This window comes from Macaca fascicularis, chromosome 4 (assembly GCF_037993035.2).
Source record: "Macaca fascicularis isolate 582-1 chromosome 4, T2T-MFA8v1.1".
NCBI classification, from domain to species: domain Eukaryota; kingdom Metazoa; phylum Chordata; class Mammalia; order Primates; family Cercopithecidae; genus Macaca; species Macaca fascicularis.
In genome coordinates, this window is record NC_088378.1 from 10,753,732 (window position 1) to 10,780,837 (window position 27,106).

General features: G+C 40.4%; 1 protein-coding gene across 5 annotated transcripts in view; it reads left to right on the forward strand.

Moving 5' to 3' along the window:
- The window catches only part of SLC22A2 (solute carrier family 22 member 2), a 53,915-nt gene extending 28,109 nt beyond the window's left edge, over positions 1–25,806 (forward strand). The window contains exons 10-12 of one of the 5 annotated variants that reach the window (XM_065543188.2): positions 4,663–4,762; positions 16,824–16,887; positions 25,339–25,806. In XM_065543188.2, the coding sequence (XP_065399260.1) occupies positions 4,663–4,762; positions 16,824–16,887; positions 25,339–25,398 (224 nt within the window). In that variant the 3' untranslated portion in view covers positions 25,399–25,806. Of the gene's footprint in view, positions 1–4,662; positions 4,763–13,600; positions 13,681–14,698; positions 15,437–16,823; positions 18,729–25,338 lie in introns of those variants that run through there. The other 4 variants (XM_065543187.2, XM_005551501.4, XM_065543189.2 and 1 more) reach the window with 4 other exon arrangements.
- Positions 25,807–27,106: the final 1,300 nt, after the last annotated feature.

Below are 27,106 nucleotides of genomic sequence, written 5' to 3' on the forward strand. Positions count from 1 at the left end.
GTGATCAGACACCAGTGAAATGTGGGTGAATAATCAGGCAGGTGTCCCCACATGATTAAACACCAAGGGAAGACTGTCTTCCCAAGTCCGTGACCGGTGCCAGAGTTTTGGGTCCACGGATAAAACGTGTCTCCTTTGTCTCTACCAGAAAAGGGAAAGGAACTGAAATTAAGAGAAGGGAGAGATTGAAAGATGGCACCAAGATTGAAAGGAGAAAGACGTTGAGGGACAGTGAGGGAGGTCAGAGAAGAGAGTAAAGAGAGGCCGCTTACCGGATTTAAAATTGGTGAGATGTTCCTTGAGCTGGTTAGTCTGAGGGCCAGAGGTCATAGGTGAATCTTTCTCATGGGGCAAAGAGCAGGAGGACAGGGGATTGATCTCCCAAGGGAGGTCCCCCGATCTGAGTCACGGCACCAAATTTTACTCGCGTCCATGTGAAGAGACCACCAAACAGGCTTCATGTGAGCAACAAGGCTGTTTATTTCACCTGGGTGCAGGTGGGCTGAGTATGAAAAGAGTCAGTGAAGGGAGATAGGGGTGGGGCCATTTTATAGGATTTGGGTAGGTAAAGGAAAATTACAGTCAAAGGGGGTTGTTCTCTGGCGGGCAGGGGCGGGGGACACAAGGTGCTCAGTGGGGGAGGTTGTGAGCCAGGATGAGCCAGAAGAAGGAATTTCACAAGGTAATGTCATCAGTTCAGTTAAGGCAGGAACAGGCCATTTTCACTTCTTTTGTGATTCTTCAGTTACTTTAGGCATTCTGGATGTATATGTGCAGGTCACAGGGGATATGATGGCTTAGTTTGGGCTCAGAGGCCTGACAATAACTATCCATGTTCCAAGATGCTTTATATGCCTAATCCTGTCACCCACAGACATCAGCAGAGTGCAAGGGAAATTAATTCAAAGAAAACAGCAGTTAACATTCCATAGTGCCAAACTCATTCTTAGCTGAGAGGGACTTTACTGAGAGGGACTTCTACCCCCCTCAATCTTAGGAGGGACTCTAACCTTCCTAAGCTAGGCCTCAAACCCAAGTTCAGTCAAGTGTCTTTGCCTTTTATTAAGAGGGACTTTTAACCCTCTCTGTCTTAGAAGAGACTCTAATTCCCCTAAATTGGGCCTCTAATTCAATCACGTCCTTTACCCAGGTATGCCAGCACTTACCCAAAGTTGATTAATCAGTGCTGCAGTCTGTTTCCTTCGGGCTGGTGGGGGGAGGGCTCCTCAGTATCCCCCCTTCAGGGTTCACCAGAACGATGTTATTGGAAAGGGGTCCTGATCCAGACCCCAAGAGAAGGTTCTTGGATCTCACACAGGAAAGAATTCAGGGCAAGTTCACAGAGTAATGTGAAAACAACTTTATTAAGGAAGTCAAGGAATAAAGAATGGCTACTCCACAGGCAGAGCAGCCCTGAGGGCTCCTAGTTGCCCATTTTTATGGTTATTTCTTGATTGTATGCTAAACAAAAGGTGGATTATTAATGAGTTTCCCCTTTTTTGACCATATGGTAACTTCCTGATGTTGCCATGGCATTTGTAAACTGTCATGGCACTGGTGGGAGTGTAACAGTGAAGACAACCAGAGGTCACTCCCATTGCCATCTTGGTTTTGGTGGGTTGTAGATGGCTTTACTGCAGCCTGTTTGATCAGCAAGGTCTTTATGAACTGTATCTTGTGCCGATCTCCTGTCTCATCCTGTAACTTAGAATGCCTAACTGTCTGGGAATGCAGCCCTGTAAGTCTCAGCCTTATTTTACCCAGTCCCTATTCAAGATAAAGTTCTTGTGTTTCAAACGCCTCTGACATGTCGAGGAAAAAGGCTAAATTCTGTAAAATATTTAAAGAGTTTATTCTGAGCCAAATATGAGTGACCATATTCTGGCCAAATTTGAGTGACTTGCCTGAGGCACAGTCTCAAGAGGTCCTGAGAACATGTGTCCAAGGTAGTTGGATTACAGCTTGGTTTTATATGTATTAAGCAGACAAAAGACATCCATCAATACATGTGAAGTATCCATTGATTTGGTCCAGAAAAGCAAGACAACTCAAAGCAGGGACTTCCAGGTCACAGGTGGATTCAAAGATTTTCTGATTGGCAATTGCTTGAAAGAGTTAAATTATTATCTAAAGATCCAGAATCTGTAGAAAAGAGTGCCTGAGTTAAGATAAGTGGTTATGGAAACCAAGGCTCTTATTATGTAGATGAAGTCTCATAGGTGGTGCCTTTAGAGACAATCAATGGCAAATGTTTCCTATTCAGACCTTCAAAAGGTGCTAGACTCTCAGTTAATCTCTTCAGGATTGGGAGGGTCTGGAAAGGGAAAGATCTAGTTATGTTAATAGAGATTCTTTGCAGATGCGAATTCTCTCCACAAAAGATGGCTTTGCCAGGCCATTTCAAACTAGGTCAAAGAAATATATTTTGGGGTAAAATATTTTAATTTTTTTTTGTCTGTCATGTGATATCATTCTGTGGTCAGGTTGGAATTTGCTCTCTTATTGCTACAAAGAGTCTGTTATGTCAGTCTTAAGATGTGTTTTAATGTTAACACTGGTGACTTGTGCTTGAACTCCAAAAGGGAGAGGGTATAATGAGACATGTCTGCCCCCCACCCCTTTCCATCAGGGCTTAAATGGGAAAGGGTGGGAGTGAAAAATCTTGAAGTTTTTCAGTTCAATTCAATCAGTTGGGGATCTTCGAATTTTGTTTTTGGTTTACATTTGTGAGGTGGTATTGTTAAATAAAAACTTCTGCTGAATTAAATTTATAAGAGTTTAATTAAACAAAGAATGATTCATGAATCAGGCAGCCTCCTGAGCCAGAGTAGGCTCAGAGCTTCCAACACGGCCACATGGTGAAAGAAGATTTATAGACAGAAAAAGAAAAGCCGCGTACAGAAATCGGAAGTGAAGTACAGAAATAACTGGATTGGTTACAGCTTGGTGTTTGCCTTATTCGAACGTGGTTTGAACAGTTGGCCACATTTGACTGGCTAAAACTTGGTGATTTTGTAACCGCCCAAGGGGTTCACCTTGCCTGGTGTCTAAACAGAGCCAGTTTCTCAAGAGAGGGGAATTGCAATAGAGAATGAATAATTCACACAGAGCTGGCTGTGTGGGAGACTCGAGTTTTATTATTACTCAAATCAGTCTCCTGAGCATTCGGGGATCTAAGTTTTTAAGGATAACTTGGTGGGTGGGGGAATCCAGTGAGGCGGGGGCACTGATTGGTGGGGGATGAAATCACGGGGAGTCAAAGCTGTCTTCTTGCACTGAGTCAGTTCTTGGTGGGGGCCACAAGATCAGATAAGCCAGTTTATCAATTTGGGTGGTGCCAGCTGATTCATCAAGTGCAGGGTCTGCAAAATATCTCAAGCACTGATTTTAGCAGCAGTTTAGAAAGGGTCAGAATCTTGTAGGCTCCAGCTGCATGACTCCTAAACCACAATTTCTTATCTTGTGGCTAATGTTAGTCCTACAAAGGCAACCTAGTTCCTAGGCAACAAAGAGTTCTGCTTTGGCTGTTGTCATCTTTGTTTTAATCTATAAACTAAGTTTTTCCCAAAGTTAGGTCAGCCTATACCCAAGAATGACAAGGACAGCTTGGAGGGTAGAAGCAAGAGGAAGTCGATTAAGTTAGATCTCTTTCACTGTCTCAGTCATAATTTTGCAAAGGTGGTTTTAACTGGCACAAGAGTAGGCTACAGTGTGTTTGCCATTCCATCTAGGTTATAGTTCACAATGTACAGATAAACCTTCAGGCCAAACTTAAAATATGTGAGGAGGCAGCTATAGGCTAAACTCGATTTGACAGTATGTTATCCCAATTTATATAGGAATGTCTGGAGCACCAGAAAGATTACAGAACTTCCCAAGGCCTTGAGACCAGTATGGGAGGGGCCAGAGCTGGAGCCCAGGCCCTCAGAGCTTGGGTTCTGTGCCCTGCAGCTTCTATTTCAGCCATTTTCTGGGGGTGTAAAAATGGAGACTGGCATGCAGTGTTCTGAGACCTCAAAACTAGTAAAGAATCCACATCCTATTTTCTGTATTCTATTATTATGAAACACATAGAAATACAACTTTAAAAGATCAAAACTTTTATCGGAATCTAAAGAAACAAAAACATGTGTTTATTATTAAAGATTATAGCTAGAGACAAAAAAAGGAATAATGGGAATTTAATGAACACCTGAATTTAAACTAAAATCCTGGCTATACTTTTTAGTGCTCTTATATCATAATAAATACATAATTCATTACTTTTATTTGCTAGAAATGACCCAAGTTTCTGACTTATTTTCCTTACTAAGTGATTTATACTGGCAGCGTTATGGTCTTCCTTTTCAAACAGTTCATTTTTTGCAGAGTTGTTTTCTAACTCCAAAGCATCTTAATATGGTGGCAATGTCCTCTACCCTAGAATAACCTTGACTCAAAATGTTAAGTATTTCATTTCCCTATTAGGAATAGTAATTCAATGGAGTTTGGAACTGGTATAATATTTATAATGGAAAATATAGCAGTCAGAGATGGCAAAGGAATCTGTAAATAAGTATAGAAAAACACCAAAAAAAGTTTTAAACAAAAATAAGGGAAACTCTAATTATAGACCTTGAGTTTTTCAGTTCTTAATGTGATTTTCATCTGTTTGGCTTTCAGCCGTGGTTGGCTTGGTTGCTGGAGGTCTGGTGCTGTTGCTACCCGAAACTAAAGGGAAGGCTTTGCCTGAGACCATCGAGGAAGCCGAAAATATGCAGAGGTAGGCAGTTGAAAGTTCGAAATGAACTGTTCTAGGAAGGTTTTAGGAGAACCCTGTAGCTGTTTGGAAAGAATTAGATTGACTTCATACTTCACACCATACACTGAGATAAATTCAAACTAAATCCAAGACTTGAAAGCGTTTAAAAAATCAGTAAAATTACAAAGACACTATACGAGAATTTCTTTAAACTTTCATGTGGAGAAAGTCTTTCTAAATATGACCCAAAAAATCCAGAATCCATAGAAGGAAGGTCAATATGTTCGCTTTCATTAAAATAAAAGATTCTGCATTAAACAACTACCATAGGCTAAAAATAAAATTATAAACTTGAAGAAAATATTTACTACTCTACATTGGGCTAATTTTCCCAACAAATCTGTAAGAGCAACCACCCAATAGAAAAAAAAAATAGGCAACATATGTGAGCAAATAATTCAATGAAAAGAAAATTAAAACAGCTCTTAAATATGTGAAAATATGCTCAACCTCCTTCATAGTAAGAAAAGTTCACATTAACACTGCACTAATAACTACCTGGATTGTCAAAAATAAAATTACTTGGTAACACACTATGTTGGGGAAGAATGGGGAGAAACACAGTCTCCCGTGTTGCTGGTAGGAGTTAGATACCTCTATAATGGACAGTGCAATAGTAGGATAAAAATTACAAACATGGACCAGGCACATAATCCCAGCACTTTGAGAGGCCGAGATGGGCGGATCACAAGGTCAGGAGATGGAGATCATCCTGGCTAACACAGTGAAACTCTATCTCTACTAAAAAAATACAAAAAAATGTAGCTGGGTGTGGTGGTATGCACATGTAATCCCAGCCACTGGGGAGGCTGAGGCAGGAGAATCACTTGAACCCAGAGGCAGAGGTTGCAGTGAGCTGAGATCACGCCACTGCACTCCAGCCTGGGTGACAAAGCCAGACTCCGTCTAAAAAAATTAAAATATATTAAATTAAAATTACAAACATGTGTATCCTTTAACCTAGTGACTCTACACCTCTAGAAGTTTACATGTACAAAGTGACATGTGTACAGGACTAGTCATTAAGGCATTTTTTTTTTTTAAGGCATTTTTTTATAACAAGAGTTTGGAAACAACCTAAATGATCATGAATTAGAACACCAGTTAAATAAATGATATGCCATTCTTCTGTAAAATTATACAGTCATTAAAAAGAATGAGGCCACTTCACGTACACTGACAAGGAAAGTTCTCCAAGATATATTGCTAATGGGGGAAAAAGCAAAACATAGAAAAGTATATATCCTATCATATGTGTAAAAATAGGGAAAGACATATATGTAAATACTTGTATCTCAAAAATGTACAAGAACCATAACATTGGTTGTCTATGGAATGAAGTGGCTGTGGGATACAGGTAGAAGGGAGACTGCAATGCTTACCTTTTTGTAATTTTGAATTTTGGACCATATGAACCCATTCAAACAGTACATTAAAAAAATGAAAAACAAACCTGTCTGACACTCTCCCCACAAATTTGTTTATACAGTATATTTAGATATTTTTATTTATTTTCTTCTGACTCCATTTTTGGCCTACTGATACCACAAACAACTGATTTTTATTCATTTTACCAAACCTTCTTGTTTAACATTTTCAGTACTTGGACAAAATGCTGGCAAATCACAGTGGTCTGAGGCTTTTCCTAGAACTTGAGTCTTAGAGTCGGAAGAGGCCTTTGAATCCAGGCAGAGGTCACATACTCGCAGCCCGCAGGCCACCAAGTTCTCCAGTGCTTTCTTTGGCCTACACAGTATTTTTTTTAAAAGTGGGAAATTCCACATAAACTGGATTTCCAGGATCTGTTTTAAAAAAGCAGAAGATTTGGTAACACTGAGAAGATATTTCCTCTTGTTGTCAATGTGTAGGAGCTGAATGATGGCTTGGCTTTCTGAAGGGTTTGCCCTGTGCAGGAGGCCACAGTCCCCACTGTTTCCTATTGTCTTTGGTACATTGTATGATCTGCCTGGTGCATGCAGACATTTGAGTTGGAGACCTTTCATCTAAACCAACCGTCTCCAACCCCATACCCCTCTCCCTATGTAGCTTCCCACACACATGGGCACCTCCCGTCAAAGACAGTCTAAATCCTGTTTACTGTGGTATCGCTGGAACTCAGCACGGTGCCTGGCATACACAGAGCAGGAGCTTACCAATTATTTGTGGAAGAAATGCTGAAGTTCTTTCTACAGCATCCCTAATTGGAGTTTCTTTCTCTAGCCGGCGCCAGTGCCAGGCAGGCAGTAATATGTGTAGTGAAGAGCATGACCTGTAGAGCCTGAAGCCCTGCCATCACATTTCCCATGTGTGTGGCTTTATCGCCTGAATGCCTCAAAGCCTCAGTTTCCTCATCTGTAAATGGGGACAACAGTACCTACTCACTGGATTAAAGAAGAAAATATGTGTAAAGTGCCTGACACTAATTAAGTGTCACCTGGTTCCTAATTAAGTTGTTATGGTTCCTAACGGCACTAAACTTGTCCTAGTTACAGATATAACCTGTGGACTTATACCCAATACCTTATCTTGCTTCTTAAGCCTGTTTTCCTGTCTGTAAAATGAGGATAACAATAGCTAACATTTACTAAGTGCTCTCACCCAGTGCTTTCCAATTAACACTCACCAAGTGTCAATAAAGTGCCTGACACTAATTAATTAATGTCTACAAGCCCCTGCTATTATTCACAGAAGCTTTTATAGCTGTTCTATAAAACAGGAAAATATATGCCTAGACTATTTATTGGAAATCAAATTTTAAAATACATTCCGAGTTGTTGTAAGATGGAGAAGTGTAACTCAGTGACACACACATTCCTATGCTTCTCAGAGTTGTTCATTTTCACCAGGCTGGTTCAAAGCAGGCTAAAGAGATATTTCAAAAGATCATTCCTGTTGTTATTTTACATTCTTTCCATTTGTATGATCTACAGATACTGCTATGAAGATTCGCACTGTTCTTGTTTCTGTATTATATAACCCAGTTCACCACGCACTGAGAGATATGTGTAAGACTTGGGGAGTTGCAGAAGAGTGGGAGTGGTGAGGGCTGAGACAGAGCCAGAGAACAGTGCACCTACAGAGGGAGGGGTGGGAGGTGTGGCCTGCAGGAGGCAAGGATGTCTGGGAGCAGGAGGGCAGACCACAACTGGCACTGAAAACTGACCCCAAGAACAGTGTCATATGCGCTGAGAGCCAGCAGAAACAGGGCAGGGCAAGAATCCCTCCCTCACCAACCAAGTTATTTGGTTCCTAAGGGCACTAAACCTGTCCTAGTTACAAATATAGCCTGCATGGACTTTTACCCTATTCTTTATCTCACTTCTCACTTTTTTTAATCTCTCTATTTTTGAGACAGAGTCTTCCACCGGTTACCCCGGCTGGAGTGCAGTGGCTCAATCTCAGCTCACTGCAGCTTCAACCTCCTGGGCCCAGATCATTCTCCCACCTCAGCCTCCCAAGTAGCTGGGACTACAGGCATGTGCCACCACGCCCAGCTAATTTTTTTGTAATTTTTTAGTAGAGACAGGTTTCGCCATGTTGCCCAGGATGGTCTGAAACTCTGGAGCTCAAGTTATCCACCCACCTTGGCCTCCCAAATTGCTGGGATTACAAGTGTGAGGCACCACGCCTGGCCCCTTATCTCACTTCTTAAGCTGGTTTTCCTCTGTAAAATGAGGATAACAATAGCTAACATTTACTAAGTGCTCTGCCCGTGCTTTCCATGCCCTTCCTGTGCACCTTCTTTTATTGCACTTCATCTTATTGCGTTTTGCAGATACTGCATTTTTTAACAGATTGAGGGTATACAGCAACCTACATTAAACAAGTTTATCTGCAGCATTTTTCCAACAGCAGGTGCTCACTGTATGTCTCTGTGGCATGTTTTGGTAATTCTCACAATATTTCAAACTTTTCCATTATTATCATATCTGTGATGGTGACCTGAGATCGGTAATCTTTGGTACTACTATTGTAATTGTTTTAGGGCACCACGAGCCATGTCTGTGTAAAACAACAAACTTAATTGATAAAATGTGTGTGATCTGACTGTTCCACACACTGACAGTTCCCCCATCTCTCTTCCTTTCCTTGGGCCTTCCTCTTGCCTAAGACACAACCATATTGAAATTAGGCCAATTAATAGCTCTACAATGCCCTCTTGGTGTTCAATGAAAGGAAGAGTTGCAAGTCTCAACTTCAAAGCAAAAGGCAGAAATGATTGAGCTCAGTGAGGAAGTCGTGTTGAAAGCCAGCATAAGCTGAAAGCAAGGCCTCTTGCACCAGCTGGCCAAGTTGAGAATGCACAGGAAAAGTTCTTGAAGGAAGTTTAAAAATGCTACTCCAGTGAACACACAAATGAGAAAATTAAACAGCCTTATTGCTGACATGGAGAAAGCTTGAGTGGTCTGGATAGAAGATCAAACTGGTCACAACATTCCCTTAAGCCAAAGCCTAATCCACAGCAAGGCCTTAACTCTCTTCGATTATATGAAGGCTGAGACAGGTGAAGAAGTAGCAGAAGAAAAATTTGAAGTTAGTAAGTTTGGTTCTTAAGGCTTAAGGAAAGAAGCTGTCTCCGTAACATAAATGTGCAAGGTGAAGCAGCAAGTGCTGGTGTAGAAGCTGCAGCAAGTTCTCCAGATTTAACAAAGATCGTTGATGAAGGTGTTCACACTAAACAACAGATTTTCAATATAGACACAACAGTCTTCTATTGGAAGAAGATGCCATTTAGTACTTTCAAGGTGACAGGGGAAAAAAATCAATGCCTGGTTTCAAAGCTCAAAGGACAGGTTGACTGTCTTGCAGCTGGTGACTAGAAGGGTGAAGCCAATGTTCATTTACCATTAAAACCCTAGAGTCCCTAAGAATTATGCTACATCTACTCTGCGTGTGGTCATGGAATAACAAAGCCTGTGTACAGATAACAGTATATCTGTTTACAGTATGGTTTATTGAATATTTTAAGCCTGCTGTTTAGACCTACTGCTTAGAAAAGAAGATTGCTTTCAAAAGATTACTGCTCATTGACAATACATACACCTGGTCACCCAAGAGCTCTTATGGAGATGTACCTAAAGATTAATGTTGTTTTAATGCCTGCTAACACAACATCCATTCTACAGCCCATGGATCAAGGAGTAGTTTTGACATTCAAGTATTATTATTTAAGAAATATACTTTATAAGGCTATAGCTACCATAGATGGTAATTCCTCTAATTGTTCTAGGCAAAGTACATTGAAAACCTTCTGGAAAAGTTTCACTATTGTAGATGCCACTAAGAACATTTGTGAATCATTGGAGGTCAAAACATGAACGTTAATGGGAGTTTTGAAGAAGTTGATTACAACCCTCATGGATAACTTCGAAGAGGTCAAGAATTCAGCATAAAAAGTATCTGCAGATATGATAGAAATAGCAAGAGAACTAGAATTAGAAGCAGAGCCCGAAGATGTGACTTGAATTGCTTCAACCTCATGATAAAACTTGAACAGATGAGGAGTTGCTTTTTAGAGATGAGCTTAGAAAGTGGTTTTTTGAGATGGAATCTACTCTTGGTGGAGATCCTGTGAACATTGTTGAAATGACAACAAAGAATTTAGAATATTACATAAACTTAGTTGACAAAGCAGCATCAGGGTTTGAGAGGATTGACTCCAATTTTTAAAGAAGCTCTACTGTGGGTAAAGTACTATGAAACAGCATTGCATGCTATAGAGAAATCTTTCATGAAGGGAAGAGTCTATCAACATTGAAAACTTCATATTCTTGTTTTAAGAAGTTCCAACAGCCACTTCAACCTTCAGCAACCACTATCTTGATCAGTCAGCAGCCATCAACATAGAGGCAAGAGCCTCCACCAGCAAGATTACAACTAATTGAAGGCTCAGATGATTGTTAGCATTTAAAAAAAAAAGTATTTTTAAATTACATTGTTTTCTTAGACATAATATTGCACATTTAATAGACTACAGTATAGTGTAACCATAACTTTTATATGAACTGGAAAACCAACAAAAATGTATGACTCACTTTATGGTAAAATGTACTTTATTGTGGTGGTCTGGAACTGAATCCCCAATATCTCTGAGGTATGCCTGTATTCCCTCATTGAATCCTTGCAGCAACCCTATGAAATAGGTGTTATTATTATTAACCCCACTGACAACTGGAATATAAAAACAGGCCGGAGAAAGTAAAGGACTTGCTCAAAACCACACAGCCAATAAGTGACAAAGCCAAAGTTTCAATCCTGGCAGCTAGATTTTGTGGCCCATGAACTTGTCTCACCATCAGAGGGTTGGGCTCATGAATGGGACAATGCAATGAAGCACCCATCACAGCGCTTGGTATTTAATTAGTAGTCACTCACTGGTGACTGATGTTGTTGCGGCTGCTGCTGCCGTTGTTGCTGCTGCTATTGCCATTTTTATTGTTGCTGTTGTTGCTGCTGTTGTTATTGGTACTGCTGCTATTGTTTTTGCTGTTGCTATTACTGTTGTTATTGCTATTACTGTTGTTATTGCTATTGTACTTGTTTCTACTGTTGTTGCTGCTGCTGTTATGATTATTGCTGCTGTTGCTACTGCTGCTACTGTTGTTGCTGCTGTTGTTGCTGATGTTACTGCTGCTGTTGTTACCGCTGGTATTCCTACTGCTGTTGTTGCTGCTGCTTTTGCTGTTGTTGATTGTGATGCTATTGTTGTTACTGATGTTTCCATTGTTATCGCTGCTGCTGTTGTTGCTACTACTGCTACTGCTGCTGTTACTGTTGTTGCCTCTGTTAGTGTTGTAGCTGTTGTTATTGCTGCTACTGTTACTGTTGCTGCTGTGACTATTGCTGCTGTTGTTTTTGTCACTACTGTTGCTGCTGTTGTTGCTTTTGTTACTGTTGAAGCTACTGTTGTTGCTGCTTTCTTGCTGTTGTTGATGCTTTTGCTGTGGTTGTTGTTTTTGTTGCTGCTGTTGCTGTTCACCTTTGTTATTGTTACAGCTACTGTTGTTGCTGCTCTTGCTGCTGCTGCTGCTGCTACTGATGTTGTTGCTGCTTCTGCTATTGCTGTTGCTGCTTTTGCTGATGTTGCTGTTGTTGGTGCTGTTATAATTCTTGCTGCTGCTGTTGTTGCTGCTGTTGCTTTTGTTGTTGCAGCTACTTTTGTTGCTCCTCTTGTTGTTGCTGCTGCTATTGCTGCTGTTGTTGCTTTTGTTATTGTTGTTGCTGCTACCATTGCTGACATTGCTGTTGCTGCTGCTGTTGTTGCTGCTACTGCTATTGTTGCTGTTTCTATTATTATTGCTGTTGTTGATTATGATGCTGTTGCTGTTGCTGCTGCTGCTGTTGCTGAAATTGTTGCTGTTGTTGTTATTAATGCTGTTGTCATTGCTACTAATATGGCTGCTGCTGCTGTTGTTGCCACTATTGCCACTGCAGCTGCTGTTGTTGCTACTGCTGATGTTGCTGCTGTTGTTACTGTTGTGGTTGCTGCTACTATTGTTGCTACTGTTGCTTTTGTTGTTGCTGCTGCTTCTGTTGTTATTGCCATTGTTGAGTATGATGCTGTTGCTATTGCTGTCACTGCTGCTACCATTGCTGATGCTCTTGTTGCTGCTATTGTTGCTGATGTTGTCATTGCTGCTATTGTTACTGCTGTTGCTGTTATGATTGCTGCTGCTATTGCTGTTGTTATTGTTGCTTTTATTGTTGTTGCTGCTCTTGTTGCTGTTGTTGCTGCTATTGCTGCTATTGTTGTAATTATTGCTGCTGCTGCTGCTGCTGCTGTTATTACTGCTATTTCTGTTGCTACTGCTGCTGTTGCTGTTGCTATGGCTATTGTTGCTGTTGTTAACTGTGATGCTATTTTTGTTGGTGATGCTTCTGCTGCTATTGCTGTTGCTGATACTGTTGCTATTGTTGCTTTTGTTATTGTTGCTGTTGTTGCTGCTGCTGCGACTGTTGCTGTTGCTGCTGCTGCTATTATTGTTGCTGCTGCTGTTGCCATTGTTACTGCTGCTATTGTTGCTGCTGTTGTTGCTGATGCTGCTACTGTTGCTATTGCTGTTGCTGCTACTACTGCTGCTAGTGTTGCTGCTACTGTTGTTGCTACTATGGTAATGATTGCTGCTGCTGCTGTTACTGCTATTACTACTACTACTTCTGTTGTTGCTGCTGCTGCTGTTATTGCTTCTACTCCTGTTGTTGCTACTGCTGCTCTTGCTATTTCTGTGGCTATTGTTGCTACTGTTGTTGCTCTTAATTGTGATGCTGTTGGTTCTGTTGCTGTCGTTGCTACTATTGCTAAAATTATTGCTGCTGTTGTTGCTATTGTTGCTTTTGTTGTTACTATTGCTGTTGCTTTTGTTATTGTTGCTACTGCTGTTGTTATTGCTGCTGCTGCTCCTGTTGTTACTGTTGCTATTGCTATTGCTAATACTATTGTTACTGCTGCTGTTGCTCATGTTGTTACTGTTGCTATTGCTGTTACTACTGAAGCTGCTATTGTTGCTATGGCTGTTGCTGCTGATGGTATTACTGTTGCCATATCTGTTGCTGCTACTGTTACTGTTGCTGTTGTTATTACTATTGTTGCTACTGTTGCTTTTGTTGTTGTTACTGCTACTGTTGTTGCTGATGTTTCTGCTATTGTTACTGCAGTTACTACTGTTATTACTGTTGTTGCTGCTATTACTAGTATTGCTGCTACTGTTGCTGCTGTTGTTGCTTTTGTTGTTCCTGCTGCTGCTTCTATTGCTACTGTTATTTCTGCTGCTGCAGTTGTTGTTTTTGTTGTTGGCACAGAGACCAGAGGAGCTCAACTTACTTGAGTGTACCTCCCCATCTGGAGCTTTAGAGAATTCCAAAACCATAGGGTTATTTGGGTAAGTTTCTGCCATCCCTCGTCTCAGATTGGATTTGTCCAGAAATTGAGACAAAACTAACCAACTCCAGGTTGGGGAAATTCTGTGAGATGCTGGGTGGCTGGGAGCAGCCCACACCTGATTCAATATTGCTATAAACAGAAACAGGTCCAAAGGGCATGGCTGGCAACAATAAAATGAAGAAAGCAGCATTTATACGATGAATATCAGCAATGTCCTGGCATTCACGAAGACAAGATGATTGAGAAAACTTGCAATTTGAACAAATGTTTTGATTGCATTCTTCATTTATCAAGCTGTTGAAAAGTAAATACACTTTGTAAAAATAATTTTTCAAATCCTATTTGCTTAACTAATGATAACAATGTCTAGATTTTGCAATCTTTATCATTAACTGATATAAGATTAAGTTTAGTCTTTACCCACATTCTCTATTACAAAGAAAGGTGAACACCCTAAATAAAAAAGGAACTTATTTAGGCCAGTACCAATTCAATAAGAGAATTTTAGGAATAACTCTGTCTTTTTTTGTTTGTTTGTTTTTGTTTTTTGAGACAGAGTCTCGCTCTGTCGCCCAGGCTGGAGTGCAGTGGCGCGATCTCGGCTCACTGCAAGCTCCGCCTCCTGGGTTTACGCCATTCTCCTGCCTCAGCCTCCTGAGTAGCTGGGACTACAGGCGCCCGCCACCGTGCCTGGCTAATTTTTTGTATTTTTAGTAGAGACGGGGTTTCACCGTGGTCTCGATCTCCTGACCTTGTGATCCGCCCACCTTGGCCTCCTAAAGTGCTGGGATTACAGGCGTGAGCCACCGCGCCCGGCCAAACTCTGTCAACATGAGTTATTGACAAGTTCTGTCCATTTTCTTTGTGAGACCCACCATTCAGAATACATTGCAAGACTAATCATGAACAAAGTTTATAATCATTTGTTGTTCCTCTTATTTATTACCCACTTTATTTTGGTTTTCAGCCTCCTCATAATTTCTTTCTCCCCTCTCCATTTTTATTTCTTATTGCAGACCAAGAAAAAATAAAGAAAAGATGATTTACCTCCAAGTTCAGAAACTAGACATTCCATTGAACTAAGAAGACAGACAATTGCTCCTGTCATGACCTAGCCTTGATGGCAGTAAGACCAAAAGCAGAAATTCCTGCACTCATCACAAAGCCCATACAACTCAACCAAACTTACCCCTGAGCCCTATCAACCTAGGTCTACAGCCAATGGAGTCTATTGTACACTGTGGAAAAATACCTATGGGAACAGATCCTGCCAAGTTCTTCCAGTTCACTTTATTCTCAGCATTCCTAGGACATTGGACATTGGTTTTCTGAAGGGTTTTTTCCAATCTTTGTGTTTTTAAAATTTGATTATTTTCTCTACAATGCCATCTAACCAGAATACACAGGGGTACCATGGGCCAGGGAAACAAAGTAGAAAAAAGTCTGAAAAACAGAAAAGTTAGGAGAGGAGCATCTATTTTCTTAAAGAAATAAAACACCCAAAACAATATAAAATTGTCCAGAATGTATGTCAAGAACTTTAGATAGGCCTTTCAATAACATAGGTGAAGATATTTTTGAAAATACATTGATTATTATCTAGGTTAGACTTAAAGTGAATCTCAAATAAAAGAATCAGGAATACAACTTAAGTAATCATGAGGTCCTTCCATATTTAGACTGGGTAAGCATGAATGTGTATTTTCTACAAAAGATCTTGAGAAGAGTTCAATAAAAATGTTAGCATTATAAAACCATTGATGATCACTTTTTAGTCTGGTAAAAATGTCTCAAAATTTATTAAAATATATGTTATTATGATATTAAAATATATGATATTAAAATATATGTTAATATTTTATAAAAGTAATATAAATACATTTTTAAAAGCTAAATATTATGAGGCTTATAATGAGAAACAAAATTTCCTCGCCCTATTTCACCTCTACTAATTTCTTAGAGAAAATTTTCAACTATTTTAGGTGAACTTTCCCCCTGAGATTCATCTCCATACATCTAAATAACTTCTTTATTTTGACATTTCTTGATTTTTTGGTTTAAATATTATCTATTTACTTTTCAATATAAAAGATAAAAATGTAGCTGTCTTCATCTCTCCCTTCATCCCAACACACAGCTTTTCTGTTCCCTTTAAACTTTATCACATTTTTATTAAATCAAATACTGAACTTTCATGTCATTGTGGCTATTAACACTGAGTCACTTAGTGTACTATGATTATGCTTCCTTTCTTTTATAGTATGTCACTTTTCCTGAACACTGTTTTTTTTTTTATTGCTTTGTTTTCTACATATTCATCATTAATTTTCCTCTAAGCTGTGGTGACAGAATAATAGTTCTCCCCTCAATGTTTTCAAATACATCACACATTGGTTTCTCTTTTCTTTTGTTCTGAGAGACCTCCCACCTGGAGCCCCCAGCCCTCCTGCTCCACTGTGGCCTGGTGAATCTCTAGGTCTGCAGCAGGACTGTTGCCCTGGGCTCTCTCTCCCCACCTTCCTGGGTGTTCCTTTTGTCTCCTGTCTCCTGGATGCCATCTCCTTCTTGATTTTTGTCACATTTTAAAGCATAACTTCCAGTAGCTTCCTGAGAAAGCAGGCATGCCTGTCCTCCCACAGTCTCTTCTGTGGCATCAAATGTTGAAACCTGAAAATGACATTTCTCAGAGCCTTCACCACCTGGCTTCCTATAAGGCTCTACCAGTGGGTCACGCTGCCGAGATGGGAAGGAAGGAGCAAGAAAGAAGAGAAACGTTGATATTATAGGCTGTAGAATTGCCCCATAGGCTGAATTCATACCCTCATCAGGTCTCTTAAACAAAAGTTACAAAATGGGTACGAAGGAGGGAATCTCAGAATTGGAATGGAGACACTGAGTGATCTGAATATCTTGAACCCCCATGATATAGTTTGGCTCTGTGTCCCCACCCAAATCTCACCTTGAATTGTAATAATTCCCATGTGTCATTGGAGGTACTGAAGGCAACGTAATTGAATCATGGGGGCAGGTTTTTCCTGTGCTGTTCTTGTGATAGTGAATAAGTCTCATGACATCTGACAGTTTCATAACAGGGAATTCTCTTTCACATGCCGGGACTCCTCTTGCCTGCTGTCGTGTAAGATGTGCCTTTGCTCCTCCTTTGCCTTCCACCACAATTGTGAGGCCTCCCCAGCCACATGGAACTGTGAGTCAAACTTTTTACAACTTTATAAATTACTCAGTCTGGGGTATGTCTTTATTAGTATCATGAGAACAGAATAATATGATAAATTGGTACCAGTGTCAAATAAAAGTGTTGAACTCTATAAAATATTTAAAGAGATTTATTCTGAGCCAAATGTGAGTGACCATGGCTTGTGACACAGCCCTCAGGAGGTCCTGAGAACATGTGCCCAAGGTGGTCAGGGCACAGCTTGGTTTTATACATTTTAGAGAAGCATGAGGCATCAATCAAATGCATTTAAGAAATACATTGAATTGGTCCAGAAAGGCAGGACAACTCAAAGTGAGGAGGGCATGGCAGCAGCTTCCAGACTATAGGTGAAGTTAAATATTTTCTGGTTGACAATTGGCTGAGTTTGTCTAAAGATCTGGAATTGATAGAAAGGGAATGTTAGGTTAAGACAAAGATTGTGGAGGTCCGTTCCAAAATGGCCAAATAGGAACAGCCCCAGTCTGCAGCTCCCAGCATGATCAATGCAGAAGACGGGTGATTTCTGTATTTCCAACTGAGGTACCTGGTTCACCTCATTGGGTCTTGTTGGACAGTTGGTGCAGCCCACAGAGGGTGAGCTGAAGCAGGGTGGGGTGTTGCCTCACCCGGGAAGCACAAGAGGTTGGGGGATTTCCCTTTCTTAGCCAAAGGAAGCCATGACAGACTGTACCTGGAAAAATGGTACATTCCTGCTAAAATACTGCACTTTTCCAACAGTCTTAGCAAACGGCACAACAGGAAATTATATCCTGCACCTGGCTTGGTGGGTCCCATACCCACAGAGCCTTGCTCACTGCTAGCGTAGCAGTCTGAGATCGACCTACAAGGCAGCAGCCCGGCAGGGGGAGGGGTGTCCACCATTGCTAAGGCTTGAGTAGCTAAACAAAGCTGCCAGAAATCTCAAATGGAGCAGAGCCCACTGCAGTGATGCAAGGTTGCTGCCTCTGTAGACTCCACCTCTGGGGACAGAGCATAGCTGAACAAAAGGCAGCAGAAACTTCTGCGGACATAAATGTCCCTGTCTGACAGCTCTAAAGAGAGCAGTGGTTCTCCCAGCACAGTTTTTGAGCTCTGAGAATGGACAGACTGCCACCTCAAGACTTCTCAAGGTGTCTCTACTGAGACACCTCCCAGTAGAGGCTGACTGACACCTCATACAGGCAGGTGCCCCTCTGGGACAAAGCTTCCAGAGAAAGGATCAGGTAGCAGTATTTGCTGTTCTGCAGCCTTTGCTGGTGATACCCAGGCAAACAGGGTCTGGAGAGGACCTCCAACAAACTCCAACAGACCTGCAGCTGAGGGACCTGACTGTTAGAAGGAAAACTAACAAACAAAGGAATAGCACCAACATCAACAAAAAGGACATCCACACCAAAATCCCATCTGTAGGTCACCAACATCAAAGACCAAAGGTAGATAAAACCACAAAGATGGGGAAAAACCAGAGCAGAAAAGCCAAAAATTTTAAAAGCCAGAGCACTTCTTCCCTCCAAAGGATCACAGGTCCTCATCAGCAATGGAACAAAGCTGGATGGAGAAAGACTTTAACGAGTTGACAGAGGTAGGCTTTAGAAGGTCAGTAGTAACAAACTTCTCTGAGCTAAGGGAAGATGTTTGAACCCATTGCAAGGAAGTTAAAAACCTTGAAAAAAGATTAGACAAATGGCTAACTAGAAAAAACAGTGTAGAGAAGACCTTAAATGACTTAATGGAGCTGAAAACTATGGCACAAGAACTACATGACACATACACAAGCTTCAGTAGCCGATTTGATCAAGTGGAAGAAAGGGTATCAGTGACTGAATATCAAATTAATGAAATAAAGCAAGAAGAGAAGTTTAGAGAAAAAAGAGTAAAAAGAAATGAACAAAGCCGCCAAGAAATATGGGGCTATGTGAAAAGACCAATTCTATGATTGATTGGTGTACCTGAAAGTGACAGGGAGAATGGAACCAAGTTGGAAAACACTCTTCAGGATATTATCCAGGAGAACTTCCCCAACCTAGCAAAACAGGCCAACATTCAAATTCAGGAAATACAGAGAACACCACAAAGATACTCCTTGAGAAGAGCAACCGCAAGAAACATAACTGTCAGATTCATCAAGGTTGAAATGAAGGAAAAAATGTTAAGGGCAGCCAGTGAGAAAGGTCAGGTTACCCACAAAGGGAAGCCCATCAGACTAACAGCAAATCTCTTGGCAGAAACTCTATGAGCCAGAAGAGAGTGGGGGCCAATATTCAACATTCTTAAAGAAAAGAATTTTGAACCCAGAATTTCATATCCAGCCAAACTAAGCTTCATAAGTGAAGGAGAAATAATATCCTTTACAGACAAGCAAATGCTGAGAGATTTTGTCACCACCAGGCCTGCCTTACAAGAGCTCCTGAAGGAAGCACTAAACATAGAAAGAAAAAACTGGTACCAGCCACTGTAAAAACATGCCAAATTGTAAAGACCATTGATGCTAGGAAGAAACTGCATGAATTAATGGGCAAAATAATCAGCTAACATCATAACGACAGGATCAAATTCACACATAACAATATTAACCTTAAATGTAAATGGGCTAAATGCCCCATTAAAAGACACAGACTGGCAAATTGGATAAAGAGTCAAGACCCATCTGTGTGCTGTATTCAGGAGACCATCTCACATGCAAAGACACACATAGGCTCAAAATAAAGGGATGGAGGAAGATCTACTAAGCAAATGGAAAACAGAAAAAAAAAAAAAAAAAGCAGGAGTTGCAATTCTAGTCTCTGATAAAACAGACCTTAAACCAGCAAAGATCAAAAGAAACAAAGAAGGCCATTACATAATGGTAAAGGGATCAATTAAAAAAAAAAAAAAGCTGACTATCCTAAATATATATATACCCAATACAGGGACAACTAGATTCATAAAGCAAGTCCTAAGAGACCTATAAAGAGACTTAGACTCCCACACAATAATAATGAGAGACTTTAACACCCCACTGTCAATATTAGATAAATGAGACAGAAGTTTAACAAGGATATCCAGGACTTGAATTCAGCTCTGCATCAAGCGGACCTAGTAGACATCTACAGAACTCTCCACCCCAAATCAACAGAATATACATTCTTCTCAGCACCACATTGCACTTATTCCAAAATTGACCACATAGTTGGAAGTAAAGCACTCCTCAGCAAATGTAAAAGAACAGAAATCACAACAAACTGTCTCTTAGACCACAATGCAATCAAATTAGAACTCAGGATTAAGAAACTCACTCAAAACCACACAGCTACATGGAAACTGGACAACCTGCTCCTGAATGACTACTGGGTAAACAACGAAAGGAAGACAGAAATAAAGATGTTTTTTGAAACCAATGAGAACAAAGACACAGTGTACTGGAATCTCTGGGACACATTTAAAGCAGTGTGTAGAGGGAAATTTATAGCACTAAATGCCCATGAGAGAAAGCTGGAAAGATCTAAAATTGACACCCTAACATCACAATTAAAAGAATGAGAGAAGCAAGAGCAAACAAATTCAAAAGCTAGCAGAAGGCAAGAAATAACTAAAATCAGAGCAGAACTGAAGGAGATAAAGACACAAAAAAAATCCTTTAAAAAATCAATGGATCCAGGAGCTGGTTTTTTGAAAAGATCAACAAAATTGATAGACTCCTAGCAAGACTAATGAAGAAGAAAAGAGAGAAGAATCAAATAGATGCAATAAAAAATGATAAAGGGGATATCATCACCGATCCCACAGAAATACAGACTACCATCAGAGAATACTATAAACTCCTCTATGCAAATAAACTAGAAAATCTAGAAGAAATGGATGAATTCCTGGACACATACACCTTCCCAAGACTAAACCAGGAAGAAGTGGAATCTCTGAATAGACCAATAACAGGGTCTGAAATTGAGGCAATTATTAATAGCCTATCAATCAAAAAAAAGTCCAGGACCAGGCAGATTCACAGCCGAATTCTACCAGAGGTACAAAGAGGAGCTGGTACCATTCCTTCTGAAACTATTCTGATCAATAGAAAAAGAGGGAATCCTCCCTAACTCATTTTATGAGGCCAGCATCATCCTGATACCAAAGCCTGTCAGAGACACAACAAAAAAAGGGAATTTTAGACCAATGTCCCTGATGAACATCGATGTAAAAATCCTCAATAAAATACTGGCAAACCGAATCCAGCAGCACATCAAAAAGCTTACCAACTCAATCAAGTCAGCTTCATCCCTGGGATGCAAGACTGGTTCAACATACCCAAATCAATAAACATGATTCATCACATAAACAGAACCAAAGACAAAAACCACATGATTATGTCAATAGATGCAGAAAAGGCCTTTAACAAAATTCAACAGCCCTTCATGCTAAAAACTCCCAATAAACTAGGTATCGATGGAATGTATCTCAAAATAATAAGAGCTACTTATCACAAACCCACAGCCAATATCATACTGAATGGGCAAAAACTGGAACCATTCCCTTTGAAAACTGGCACAAGACAGGGATGCCCTCTCTCATCACTCCCATTCAACATAGTGTTGGAAGTTCTGGCTGGGGCAATCAGGCAAGAGAAAGAAAGAAAGGGTATTCACTTAGAAAAAGAGGAAGTCAAATTGTCCCTGTTTGCAGATGACATGATTGTATATTTAGGAAACCCCATTGTCTCAGTCCAAAATCTCCTTAAGCTGATAAGCAACTTCAGCAAAGTTTCAGGATACAAAATCAATGAGCAAAAATCACAAGCATTCTTATACACCATTAACAGACAAAGAGCCAAATCATGAGTGAACTCCCATTCACAATTGCTACAAAGAGAATAAAATACCTAGGAATCCAACTTACAAGCAATGTGAAGGACCTCTTCAAGGAGAACTACAAACCACTGCTCAACAAAATAAAAGAGGACAGAGACAAATGGAAGAACATTCCAAGCTCATGGATAAGAAGAATCAATATCGTGAAAATTGCCATACTGCCCAAGGTAATTTATAGATTCAATGCCATCCCCATCAAGCTACCGATGACTTTCTTCACAGAATTGGAAAAAAATACTTTAAAGTTCATATAGAACCAAAAAAGCACTCGCATTGCCAAAACAATCCTAAGCAAAAAGAACAAAGCTGGAGGCATCACACTACCTGACTTCAAACTATGCTACAAGGCTACAGTAACCAAATCAGCATGGTACTGGTACCAAAACAGATACATAGACCAATGTAACAGAACAGAGGCCTCAGAAATAACACCACACATCTACAACCATCTGATCTTTGACAAACCTGACAAAAACAAGAAATAGGGAAAGGATTCCCTATTTAATAAATGGTGCTGGGAAAACTGGCTAGCCATATGTAGAAAGCCAAAATTGGATCCCTTCCTTACACCTTACACAAAAATTAATTCAAGGTGGATTAAAGACTTAAATGTTAGACCTGAAACCATAAAAACCCTAAAAGAAAATCTAGGCAATACCATTCGGGACATAGGCATGGGCAAGGACTTCATGACTAAAACACTAAAAGCAATAGCAACAAAAGCCAAAATAGATAAATTGGATCTAATTAAAGAGCTTCCACACAGCAAAAGAAACTACCATCAGAGTGAACAGGAAACCTACAGAATGAGAGAAAACTTTTTCAATCTACCCATCTGGCAAAGGGCTAATATCCAGAATCTATAAAGAAATCAAACAAATTTATAAGAAAAAAACAACCCCATCAAAAATTGGGCAAAGGATATGGACAGACACTTCTCAAAAAAGACATTTATGCAGCCAACAGACAAATGAAAAAATGCTTATCAACACTGGTCATCAGAGAAATGCAAATCAAAACCACAGTGACATACCATCTCACACAAATTAAAATGGCAATCATTAAAATGTCAGGAAACAACAGATGCTGAAGAGGATGTGGAGAAATAGGAATGCTTTTGGTGGGAGTGTTGGTGCTGTTGGTGGGAGTGTAAATTAGTTCAACCATTATGAAGACAGTGTGGCGATTCCTCCATGATCTAGAACTAGAAATACCATTTGACCCAGCGATCCCATTACTGGGTATATACCCAAAGGATTATATATCCTGCTACTGTAAAGACACATGCACATGTATGTTTATTGCAGCACTACTCACAATAGCAAAGACTTGGAACCAACCCAAATGTCCATCAATGATAGACTGGAATAAGAAAATGTGGTACATATACACCACGGAAACTATGCAGCCATAAAAACGGATGAGTTCATGTCCTTTGCAGGGACATGGAAGAAGCTGGAAACCATCATTCTGAGCAAACTGTCACAAGGACAGAAAACCACATACTGCATGTTCTCACTCATAGGTGGGAATTGAACAATGAGAACACTTAGACACAGAGAGGAAACATCATACACTGGGGCCTGTTGTAGGGTGAGGGGCTGAGGGAGGGATGCCATTAGGAGAAATACCCAATGTAAATGACGAGTTAATGGGTGCAGCAAACCAATATGGCACTGTGCACCTGTGTATCAAACCTGCACATTGTGCACATGTACCCTAGAACTTAAAGTATAATAAAATAAATAAATAAATAAAGATTGTAGAGACCAAAGTTATTTTGAAGTCTTACAGTGGCTGCCCTTAGAGACAACAGATGACAAATGTTTCCTATTCAGATCTTAGTTAATCTCTTTAGGATTGGGACGGTCTGGAAGACAAAGATCTAGCTATGTCAATAGATTCTTTACAGATGCAAATTTTTCCCCACAAAGAACAGCTTTACAGGACCATTTCAAAATATGGCAAAGAAACATGCTTTGGGGTAAAATATTTTTATTTTCTTCCTTGTCTTGTAATGTTATGCCAGAGTCAGGTTGGAAAGTAAGTCATGATATACAGGGTTAAATAAAACCTATCTGATGAAAATTTATAATTTGTAGGGCATGACTCCCCTGGCCCCTTAGATAGGAATTTGGTCAAGATAAAATAAAAATCAGAGTTTAGTCCTCACCAGGTAGTGGTGTGCTGCTGTAGAGATACCTGAAAATGTGGAAGTGACTTTGTAACTAGGTGACAGGCAGAGGTTGGAACAGTTTGGAGGGCTCAGAAGAAAACAGGAAGATGTGGGACAGTTTGGAACTTCCTAGATACTTGTTGAATGGCTGATAGTGACATGGACAATGAAGTCCAGGCTTAGGTGGTCTCAGATGGAGATGAGGAACTTGTTGAGGACTGGAGCAGAGGTGACCCTTGTTATGCTTTAGCAAAGAGATTGATGGCATTTTGCCCCTGCCATAGAGATTTGTGGAATTTTGAGCTTGAGAGAGAAGATTCAGGGCATCAGGTGGAAGAAATCTCTAAGCAGCAAAGCATTCAAGAGGTGACTTGGATGCTGCTAAAAGCATTCAGTTTTATTTATTCACAAAGATGTGGCTTGGAATTGGAACTTACGTTTAAAAGGGAAGGAGAGCATAAAAGTTAGGAAAATTTGCAGCCTGATGATGCAATAGAAAAGAAAAACTTCCTTTCTGAGGAGAAATCCAAGCCACTGTGGAAATTTGCATAAGTAGCTAGGGGCCAAATGTTAATCCCCAAGACAATGGGAACAATGTCTCTAGGGCATGTCAGAGAACTTTGTGGCAGCCCCTCCCATCAAATGCCTGGAGAAGTAGGAGGAAAAAATGGTTTCATGGGTCAGGCCCAGGGCCCCCCACTCTGTGCAACCTAAGGACTTTGTGGCCTGCATGCCAGCCACTCCAGCTGTGGCTAAAAGAGGCCAAGATACAACTCAGGGTGTGGCTTCAGAGGGTGCAAGCCCCAATCCTTGGCAGCTTCCATTTGGTGTTGAGCCTGCAGATGCCCAGAAGTCAAGAATTGAGGTTTGGGAACCTCCACCTAGATTTCAGAGGGTGTATGGAAATGCCTGGATTTCCAGGCAGAAGTTGCTACAGGGATGAACCCTCATGGAGAATCTGTGCTAGGGCAGTGCGGAAGGGAGTGTGGAGTTGGAGCCACCACACAGAGTACCCATGGGGGCACTGCCTAGTGGAGCTGTGAGAAGAGGGTCACTGTCTTCCAGACTCCAGAATAGTAGATCCACCAACAGCTTGCACTGTGTGCCTGGAAAGCTGCAGACACTCAACACCAGACTGTGAAAGCAGCAGTGAGTGGGGGAGATGTAACCTGCAAAGCCACAGGGGTGGAGCTGCTCAAGGCCGTGGGAGCCCACCCCTTGTATCAGCATGACCTGAAAGTGAGACATGGAGTCAAAGGAAATTATTTCAGAGCTTCAAGACTTGAATGCTGCATTGGATTTTGGACTTGCATGGGGCCTGTATCCCCTTTGTCTTGGCCAATTTATCTCATTTGGAATGGGTGTATTTACTCAATGCCTGTACCCCCTTGTATCTAGGAAGTAACTAACTTGCTTTTCATTTTACAGGCTCATAGAAGGAAGGTACTTGCCTTGTCTCAGATGAGACTTTGGATTGTGGACTTTTGAGTTAATGCTGCAATGAGTTAAGACTTTGGGGGACTATTGGGAAAGCATGATTGGTTTTGAAATGTGAGGACATGAGATTTGGGAGGGACCAAAGGTGGAATGACATGGTTTGGCCTGGTGTCCCCTGCCAAATCTCACCTCGAATTGTAATAATCCCCATGTGTCAAGGGTGGGGCCAGGTGGAGATAATTGAATCATGGGAGCAGTTTCCCCCACACTGTTCTCTTGGTAGTGAGTAAGTGTCATGAAATCTGATGGCTTTATAAATGAGAGTTCCTGTGCACAATCTCTCTTGCCTACTGCCATGTAAGATGTGCCTTTGCTCTTCCTTTCCTTCCACCATGATTATGAGGCCTCCCCAGCCATGTAGAGCTGTGAGTACATTAAACCTGTTTCCTTTATAAATTACCCAGTCTCAGACACGTCTTTTTAGCAGTGTGAGAACAGACTAATACACCCCAAATCCCCTGAACCTCTTTTGCCAAAAGATGCAACCTCTCTTTTCCTTTTTGAGAAAAATAAACTTCCCTTGCTTGAACACTTGTAATCATCTCATCTGAGGTAGCTGCCTTAAGAGGGAATGCCAGTACTCCTTAAGACCTCCACCCATTATTGCCCCTAGATATATCTAGAGTAGATTCCCATGTACATCTCAAGAGAAGTCAAAAGACTCCAGTCTAGGAAAGATACAGCTTAAATATGAAAAGAATTTCAAGATTTTTTAACTTACATTGGCAGAAGTCAGGGGGGATATTTAGAAATAAATTGCAATGATGCTAGACCCAGGAGGGTGAATGTAACGTTGGAGCAAGTCAAATTTCTCAATATGAGTTCCCTAATGCAAGATTCTAGATTTAATGTGCTAGCTGAACCGTTGGTCACTAGTTCCAGTAATTTGCAGACCAACAACTTTAGAAAAGATGTAAGGGAAGGTTTTCATAATTTATAATGAGGAAGGGCTTCTTAGGTAAGAACAAAATCCAGGAGACTTAAAAAAAAAGATTGATCCATTTGGCTACACAAAATAAGACAGTTAAGTGAAGCTACGTGAGTAACATACACGCACCATCATACAGACCAAAAACAAATTTAATAGATGAGTGACAGATTTGGAAAAACATTTTCAGCATATAAAAAATACCCGAAGGACTTCTGTCTAATAGAAATAAGGAGCTACTAAAAATCAATAAGAAAAAGACAGTAAGGGAAAAAAAGATCCAAGAATACAAATATTTAGAGCAGGTAACATAAAATGGCCAATTAAGTTATGAAAAAGATCTGTATCCTCATTGCTAATCAGAAAAATACAAATTAAAATAACAATGAAATAGTTTTCATTCATCAGATTAATTTTTGAAATTAATAAAATTGAAAATATTGGGTGTGGACAAGGGTGTAAGTAAACTTTCCTAATTGCTGGTAGGAGTATTGATTGATACATTCCTTTAAGAAGGCAATTTGGCAGTGTCCATCAATATTACAAATGGGCATGTCTGTGACCCAACAATTTTACTCCTATCTATCTTAGAAAAACACAATAGTACATACCGAGGCATTTCAGAGATATTCATTGCATCCTTTATTAATGACAGCAAAATTAGAAATAACCAAAGTTCATAAATATGAGGAATGCTTACATAGTGGTTATATCCACTCCTCAGTTAAAGAGGAATGAAAAAGCCTTATAAATGCTCCATAGAAAGACCTC